At 34.8% G+C, this 9474-nt stretch overlaps 1 protein-coding gene and 1 long non-coding RNA gene across 2 annotated transcripts in view; one reads left to right on the top strand and one right to left on the bottom strand.

The window, feature by feature from the left end:
- The window catches only part of LOC141376506 (uncharacterized), a 28955-nt gene that overhangs the window by 14985 nt on the left and 4496 nt on the right, over positions 1 to 9474 (bottom strand). The gene's annotated exons all lie outside the window — the stretch shown is intronic.
- Positions 1746 to 8685, top strand: tuba2 (tubulin, alpha 2). Its single transcript, NM_213030.1, has 4 exons — positions 1746 to 1822; positions 3740 to 3962; positions 4824 to 4972; positions 5665 to 8685. The coding sequence occupies exons 1-4, from the start codon at positions 1820 to 1822 to the stop codon at positions 6643 to 6645; spliced, it is 1356 nt and encodes a 451-aa protein (NP_998195.1). The 5' UTR covers positions 1746 to 1819; the 3' UTR covers positions 6646 to 8685.

Raw genomic sequence — 9474 nt, 5'->3', positions numbered from 1 at the left:
AGTTGTTGGGTAGAGGAAACTTGCAGAAAATTACACAGGGTTTCAGCAGGTTTCACAAAGTCAAATTTAAGACTTTTAAGACCATTACGAAGAAAATATATAGGGCTAAACACTTAAGGATTTTTTCTAATGGCATGGGTTGATTTTAACTTGCCTCATCGAAACTTTTAATTTAGTTATATCTTAACCACTTATTTTAAATGTCAAACCAAGCGCAATCCAGTTAATATTTACAAAACTAAAATAAACTAAATTTAAGCAAATAAAGGTTATTGTAAGAAAGATAATTATACAATATTGATATAAAAAGTTTAATATTTGACTTTTTTATTTATTTATTAAATTTATTCAGATTGGATTATTGGTGATTGGTCAGCATGATTGGGTAACTTTGCTCAGAGGAAAATTAAGACCCGTTTAAAACTATTTAAGCCCTACAACACAAAATTTCAGTAAATTTAAGGCCTAAAGTTTTGTTTTTGAAATTTAAGACATTTTAAGACAGACTCACAGTGTAAGACGGTTAACACTGTTTAGTACCCTTTTGTTTAATCTACTTTATAAAATGTTCACAATTTGGCTTAGCTTTAGCCCATTTCTTGACATGAATATGGTATTTTTCAAGCAATATTGTTAGCTGTATAAGAAAATAAGTTGTACTTTTTAAATAAATTCCATGTTGTACTAAAGCAAATATGACATCATATAATCTAATTTATATTAGTGTACTAAATGTCCTTAAAATAAACTTAAATAATCCGAAATAATCTTGAGTACACTGAAAAAAAAATCAAAAACAAATGAACAAGATTCTTTAACAATACCACAAAAATCGCAAGAGCCACCACTTCAAAACGTTCACGTAATTCGTTCGCCTCACAGCAAGAAGGTCGCTGGTTCGATCCTCAGTCAGTTGGCATTTCTTTGAGGAGTTGGCGTGGGTTACCCCCCACAGTCCAAACACATGCGCTATAGGTGAATTTGGAAAGCTATTGTTTGTAGTGTATGTGTGTAATTGAGTGGGTGTTTCCCAGTGATGTGTTGCCGCTGGAGGGCATCCACTGCGTAAAACATATGTATAAGTTGGTAGTTTATTCAGCTGTAGCGACCCGAGTACTAAAAGGACCAAGCCGAAAAGAAAATGAATGAATGAATAAATGTTAAATACTGTCGTTTTTATAAATACAGTGACTTTGCAGTCTGCACCATGACGTCATATAGCTTCTGCTGCAGAATCTGTCACGTGAGGGCGGCGGCTCTGCTCATGATGATTTTATTGTTATAATTTATCAATTTGTTTAGTTGAAAAAACTGAGTTGGCAACTTGGCAGCCTTACTATGCTTTAGAAATATTATATATACTATTGTAAACACAAGTCTGTCCGTATGTCACATTACGAGCTGCGTACAGTATATTTTTCAAAACTACACTGGCTATAATAATAAAACTGCACTGATGAAACTATGATGTATTATATTTGCTGTGGGGATGATATGTAAGTGTTTAGTCCATATTACAGCCACGAATAAACGTCGTGCTTAAAAGATCTCATATTAGCGCATTATTAGCATACACGTAGGCTAGTTATGTTAGCTAATAAAACGCTTTATTTATTTACTCGTTTTTTATTTTATTTTATTTTATCTTGATCCAGAATGTTCTAGATAGAATCACAAAATGTCTAGTCTGTGTATTTGATGCTGAACTGAGCCACTCCCTCCCTCCTGCAGTCTCTTTTTTCCTCCTCATAGCGACGTCTCATCCTCCATCTTCTCTGAATAGTGCATCTGCACACCTACATCTGTGCAAAACCGCAAAATGGTGAGTACATACTTATATTTCTCATTTAATTACTGTCTTAGAATGATATTATTTTAGCTTTTTCCACTGAAATCAAAGCTGCTGGTTATTGCTACAAGGGAAAAATAGCCCAAAGGGTTAAACCATTGTGTATTAAACTGTAAATATTACAGTATTCACAACTCTCTATTAATACATTCTACAGGATACCGTGATATTAACTGTAATAATTACTGTACTGTAGGATTTTACAGTGGTATCAGCTGCTGTGTATGTTATTTGCTATGTAGTATCTTAGGGGTCATTGTTTAACGTTAAATTAGTCTACTATAGTTGCTGTATTACCACAACAGATTAATTCAGGTATTTTACCATATGTGGTTCATAAACACTACAGTGTTTACTATAAATTACTATAGTATTTTTATTTGGGGTCAGAGAAGCTTTTTGTTTATATTTTCTGTTCTATAAATTATAAAGTGACTAATACAATAAGATTTCGTTAGTTAATGTATTTGCTGATATCATGAAATGGCGAACAATATACAATTATTACTGTATCTATGTTAATGTTATTGAAAATACATTTGTTCATTGCTACTTTATCAAGTGTTATGGTTATTATTGTAATGTTATCAAGCACAAATTTGGATTTAATAACACATTTGTAAATGTTAAACTATAATTAAGGAATGCTGTATAGGTATTGTTCATTTCTGGTTCATGGATATACATGAACTGACATAAACCTTATTGAGAAGCGTGACCTTATTTTTGTATTGAATTCATCGGGATGCTGTCATTTACTCCTGGATAAACAGATAGTTATGTAAAAATTGTTTACTATGTTATTGTTAATCACAAAATGGCGTAGACATTTGATTAGACTGTTATGTGGTTTAATAGCACTAAAGTCCTGCTGATTTTTTAGGAAAAATTAAATTATTTTATATTTCTCATTTAATTACTGTCTTAGAATGATATTATTTTGTTTTTTTACTCTTAAACAAAATCTAACATTGCTGGTTATTGCTTGAAAGATAAACATACTACTCTATAGTAGGCTACTTCAATGTAAATGACCTACTAAAGGGTTTTTGAACCACACCGTGTATTAAACCATGTATATTACAGCATTTACAACTCTCTATTAATGAATTTCACAGGATACTGTGGTATTAACTGTAATAAATACTGTAGTATAGGATTTTACTGTGGTATTGGCATGTTGTAGAAATCGTAGGGGTCATTTGTTTAAAGTTATATTAGTCTACTATAGTTGTTGTTTTACCACAACAGATTAATTCAAGTATTTAACTATAATGTGATATAGAAACACTACAGTGTAAAAAAAAATTACTATAGTATTTTTATTCGGGGTCTGAGAAGCTTTTTTGTTCATATTTTCTGTTCTATAAATTATAAAGTGACTAATACAATAAGATTTCGTTAGTTAATGTATTCGCTGACTTGAAGAAACAGCGAACAACACAATTATTACAGTATTTTTCATGTAATTGAAAAAAATTTGCTCATTGTCACGTTATCAAGCGTTATTGTTATTATTGTAATGTTATCAAGCACAAATTTGGATTTAATAACACATTTGTAAATGTTAACTATAATTAAGGAATGCTGTATAGGTATTGTTCATTTCTTGTTCATGGATATAAATGAACTGACATAAACCTTATTGAGAAGCGTGACTTTATTTTTGTATTGAAATCATCTGGATGTCATAGTTCACAGCTAGATAAACAGATTGTTTATGTAAATTATTTATTATGTTAATGTTAACCTTGAAAATCAGAGTGTTATGTGGTTTAATAAATATCAAGTCCTGGTGTTTTGTGAGGAAAATACATCAGATTTAATACATTAAAGCTTCAACATCCCTCACTATTGTAAATGATCACTCACTTTATTTTTGTGCAAAAGCGTGAGTGTATCTCCATCCATGTGGGTCAAGCTGGTGTCCAGATCGGCAATGCCTGCTGGGAACTTTACTGTCTTGAGCATGGGATCCAGCCGGATGGACAGATGCCCAGCGATAAGACGGTTGGCGGAGGAGACGATTCCTTCAACACTTTCTTCAGCGAGACCGGAGCGGGCAAACATGTGCCAAGAGCTGTGTTCGTCGATCTGGAGCCCACTGTGATTGGTCAGTATACTCGTCTGATGAGCACATTGCAAAAACTCAAAATTAATGAGTTTTTGTTTTGTTTCTAGTCTAAATATCTCAAAATCTTTAAATCACGAAGCGTTTTCTAGACATGTAAAACAATATGGTCATGTTTTGAAAAATAATGTGCCAATTTAGCTTAATCAGAATCAGAGACATTATTTAAGACAGGCCTGTATTTTAAAGACTTTGCCTATTAAAAATGCTCAATAAATCAGTTATTCTTATTTTAGCTGTAAGCTGCAAAAATGCTTTTCTTAGTTAGATTTTTTGTCTTGTTTTTAGTCCAAATATCTAAAAATTCTTATATCAAGACGGCAATCAAAACATAATTCTTGTTTTCAGAAATAATATGCCAATATTAAGTGAGTTTTCCTTTAAAACGAGCAAAATAATCTGCCATTGGGGTAAGTTAAATAATCTTTTTTTCTTTTGACATTGCTGAAATATTGTTTTCCTTATCCCATAGGCAGATCCTTTTGCCTGTTTTAAGGAAAAACTCATTTAATTTTGACATTATTTCTTAAAAGAACACAATATTCTTTGCTTGTCTAGAAAATTCCACTTGATTTAAGAAGTTTTAGATATTTGGATTAGAAACAAGACAGAAAATCTTAGTAAGAAAAACATTATTTTGTAGTGTCAGGCCTTTTTTTTCAAGAAATCTGAATAAGTATAATTATCTTACTTCACTGGCAGACGATACGACTTGTTTCTGATCTGTATCTTCTTAAATTATTTATTTATTTCTTATTTTAGATGGTTATCTTTTGCAGTCTTTTATAGTTAGTCCATGAGTAATTCTCATCGGCTCATTTCTCTTTCTTTTCTGTGGTTCAGATGAGGTTCGCACTGGAACTTACAGCCAACTTTTCCACCCTGAGCAGCTGATCACTGGAAAGGAGGATGCAGCAAACAACTATGCCCGCGGCCATTACACTATCGGAAAAGAAATCATCGATCTCGTTCTTGACAGGATTCGCAAACTGGTAAGAACTTTTAAAGATGTTTGAGAATGAATGATGCACAGGGATGGTTGCGTGACAGGCCGGTATTTTGAGGACCAGTAAACAAAATCAAAGGTGATTGGCCCAACTGAGCCTGATTTCTCAAGGTTTTTTCCTTCATTTTCGTAGACTGGTAAAGTTTGTTGTTCACCACTGGCTTGCTTGATTTGGGACTTGTGAAGCTGTGCATCAATGCATTTGCTTTTTAATGTTTGGACTTTCAGCAGTGAAATTGAAACTCTAAAAAATTTACCAGAACTTTTATATTAAGCTGCTTTGACTTTAATTACAATCCGAGACATAATTTAAGACAGGCCTTGTATTTTTAAGAGTATTTTAGCTGTAATAACTTTAAGTTTGCCGAATTCAATTTGAATCCCTGTAGTTGAAAAAAAAATATTTTTGATGCTGTTATAAAATTAATGACACAATTATAATAGCTTCACAACAATCATGTACCCAGTTATGTTGTCTTGGTAATGTCAAGTTGTCATAACAAAGTTATCTCAAGCAATCTTACCTTTGTATTTACAATTACGTAACTATTCATGTCATGATTATAAAGGTCTCGTGACAGTTTTATGAACACCCCTTCAAGTCTAATTACTGTATTTTTGTTTACATCGTGACTTATGTGATTCATATACATTACTTCCGTTCTCTGTTCTTCAAAGGCCGACCAGTGCACTGGACTCCAAGGCTTCTTGGTTTTCCACAGCTTTGGAGGAGGAACCGGTTCCGGCTTCACCTCTTTACTGATGGAGCGCCTCTCTGTCGACTATGGCAAGAAATCCAAGCTGGAGTTCTCCATCTATCCGGCTCCGCAGGTGTCTACAGCAGTGGTGGAGCCCTACAACTCCATCCTCACCACCCACACCACCCTGGAGCACTCGGACTGTGCTTTCATGGTGGACAACGAGGCCATCTACGACATCTGCCGCAGAAACCTGGACATCGACCGCCCAACATACACCAACCTCAACAGGCTAATAAGCCAAATCGTGTCTTCAATCACAGCTTCCTTGAGATTCGATGGCGCGCTCAATGTTGACCTCACAGAGTTCCAGACCAACTTGGTGCCATATCCACGTATTCATTTCCCACTGGCGACGTATGCTCCAGTGATTTCTGCTGAGAAAGCATGCCACGAGCAGCTTTCAGTGTCTGAGATCACTAATGCATGCTTTGAGCCGGCTAATCAGATGGTGAAATGTGACCCGCGCCATGGTAAATACATGGCCTGCTGTCTTCTGTACCGCGGAGATGTCGTACCCAAAGATGTAAATGTTGCTATCGCCGCAATCAAGACCAAGCGCAGTATTCAATTTGTGGACTGGTGTCCGACTGGTTTCAAGGTTGGCATCAATTATCAGCCTCCCACTGTTGTCCCGGGTGGAGATTTGGCAAGAGTTCAGCGTGCCGTCTGCATGTTGAGCAACACCACTGCTATTGCCGAAGCCTGGGCTAGGCTTGATCACAAGTTTGACCTGATGTATGCTAAACGTGCCTTTGTGCACTGGTACGTAGGTGAAGGAATGGAGGAGGGCGAGTTCTCGGAGGCCAGAGAGGACATGGCTGCTTTGGAGAAAGATTACGAGGAAGTCGGTGTAGATTCAGTGGAAGGAGAAGGAGAAGAGGAAGGTGAGGAGTATTAGATTTGGTCCACTTCTCTGTGGAATAAACAGGGTTCCCACGCTTCTTGAAGGTCTCATTGAAATTAAAAAGAACGTTTTTTTTAGATGTTAGTAACAGTATTGTTAATTTTAGGGATATTTATAGGCTAGTGCGCTCCAAAATTTGTGATTATAAAAAAACAATATAAACAGGTAAAACTTGGTGTTTGTCACTTTCACCCAAATGGATTAAGGATTTATTCTGACATCGCCTCATGCTTCAGTTCCTTAAATCTTCTGACCAATAAAATGCTCTTAAGAATCTGACATGCCCCACCCCCTTCTTCTCATTTGCTTTTCATTTGATGCACTTGAGCTTAAACACTCTCACTGGCAGAGCTGTGATAAAACAAAATGCTATTGGCTGTTTTTAAAAAAAATCAGAGGAGCTACTTTTGGTTAAGATTGTCAAACATCGAATAAAAAATTCAAAGCACTTCACGGGACCTTTAAAAGTGCTTGATTTTCAGACACATGGATTCAAGGCGTGGAAAGACCTTAAAAACAAACACAGGTCCTTAACAAGTGCTTGAATTAATTTTATTTCGAAAAATTTTACTTAATTGTCAAAAGCAGAATGAAAGAAACTGAGAAATTTTTAATCCTAAATTTAACACTTGTACAATAACACTGACAAATAATGCACATTTGAACTGTATTTCACAGTATCGAATTGAACAAATTTGATCAAATTTCTTTAAACACGACTGTTTAAAACGGTAAAAATGTTTGGAAATTACCTAATTAATTAATTGAGTTTTAATGTAAATATTAAGTGTAAGTGAAATGTTAAGTACACCACAGACTACTGGTGCTACATATGCTGGCCATATCTGTCAACATTGGGATAAAAATACGGGATCCGTAATGCTTCAAATCCAAATGATAGAATACATAGCAAACATTAGAAAACTAAAAATAAAATAAAAGGTTTAGCCTATTAAAATCAATATTTACAAATATTGATTAAAGTTACTCTAGTTATTTAGTATTGAGCAGCGAATGTCTCATTTTGATCACTGTCACTTTAAGAATCCACAGATCTATAATGAAAGCATGTGATTACATTTGTAATCAAAACTCATTTAACTCATTGTTTAAAAACAGCCAAATACCAGTGTCCACTTTCACTCCTTTTCAAATCGCATGTACAGTAGCTGATCTGGGAACAGTGTCTTTATTATTAGGGAGCGCGTCTGTCAGTCAGCACTAGACACCGTTATTGATTCAGAGGTTGCATATGAAGGGCAATGGTCAACGCAGAGCTTTAATGGAAATAAAGTAAATGCAGCTAATTTAGTATTAATTTCAACGTGCTTTCAAGCCAATATAAAGAGAAAGTATAATTCTCTTTAACAGCTCTTGCCATTAAATCCCATTTGAGACCTCCTCTCTGATGCTACTTTAGGTTTTCATATATAGAAAAAATAAAAATATGGGGAAATGTGCGGGATATAATGGTAAAATAGAGGAGAATCCCAGCAAAAATGGAGGGGGTTGACAGGTATGCAGGGGTATGAATTATTAAAGGTGCTTGATTTAAAATTAAGAAGTCCTTGAAAGACTTTAAATCTGCTGTTCATGAAAGCGTGGGAACCCTAAATAAAAACAAATAGCTGGTAGCCTCTTGACAGATTGCTTCGCTAGCTGAAGAAAATGCCAAGTGATGTAATGGTTGTGTTTGTCCCTGATCAACATATAGCAAAAGCGGTAACACTTTAGTTTGAGTAACAATTCACACTATTAATTACTGGCTTAGTACCTGCTTATTAATAAGATATTAACTGTTATAAAGTGTGATCTTATTTAACCCCTAATCCCAGCCAATACCTAAATCCAACTACTAACATACTAACTATTAATAAGCAGCTAATTAGTAGTTTATTGAGCTGTAAGTCTTAGTTAATGGTTTGTTAATAGCGTGAATTGTACATTCAAATAAAGTGACCGCAAAAGCTAATTGTGAATATTACTGTGCCTATTTTGGTGTAAAGTACTCAATAAAATGAACCAGTAAATAAATCAGTTTGCCTTTTTCTTTTTTTCACATGTTGTTAAATTTAATAATTGATCATTTAAACATTAATTCATTCATTTTCCTTCAGCTTTCTTTATTAATCAGTGGTCGCCACAGCGGAATGAACCGCCAATGTATCCAGAATATGTTTTACACAGCGGATGCCCTTCCAGCTGCAACCCAGTATTGGGAAACACACATACACACTTTTTTACACTCGTACATCACAGTCAATTTAGTTTATTCAATTCACCTATAGAGGATGTCTTGGACTGTGTCAGAAACTGAAGCACCCGGAGGAACCCCACGCCTATACCGGATTTGGAAAAACATGCAAGCTCCACACAGAAATGCCAACTGGCCCAGCGGGGACTCGAACCAGCGATCCTTTTGCTGTGAGGCGACAGTGCTAACCACTGAGACACAATATCGCCAAAATAACTGTATGTTTATATTATATAGCTGTATGCAAACAAAATCCTTATTTTATAGATGCCAGGTGTTTGAAGAAAATATGTAATTTGATAAACTTCCTGATCTTTAATGGTATTTATTGACCAAGGAAAGACACAAATGTATGAATTAATAATGTAGCATACACTTAGCAGTGAAGCAAATACATGATGTGCAAAATAATCAATGTTGTTCTGCCTATCATGCAGAATGAATCTGCACATTCACTGAACTACAATTAAATCTCTTTATTAGCAGACAGCAGGTTGATTAACGAGCAGGAAAGGTATTATTTATTGGCATATTTGACCAGTTTATCATTAAATTTTTATGAATTGCCA

This window comes from Danio rerio, chromosome 11 (assembly GCF_052040795.2).
Source record: "Danio rerio strain M-AB ecotype USA chromosome 11, GRCz13ab, whole genome shotgun sequence".
NCBI classification, from domain to species: domain Eukaryota; kingdom Metazoa; phylum Chordata; class Actinopteri; order Cypriniformes; family Danionidae; genus Danio; species Danio rerio.
Note: the sequence above shows the minus strand (reverse complement) of the source record. Positions and strands in the feature narration are given on the sequence as shown.

Coding starts and splice junctions, on each gene's coding strand:
- tuba2 (NM_213030.1), top strand. Junction 3,963..4,823: donor TCTGGAGCCCACTGTGATTG/GTCAGTATACTC, acceptor TCTGTGGTTCAG/ATGAGGTTCGCACTGGAACT. Junction 4,973..5,664: donor TTGACAGGATTCGCAAACTG/GTAAGAACTTTT, acceptor TGTTCTTCAAAG/GCCGACCAGTGCACTGGACT.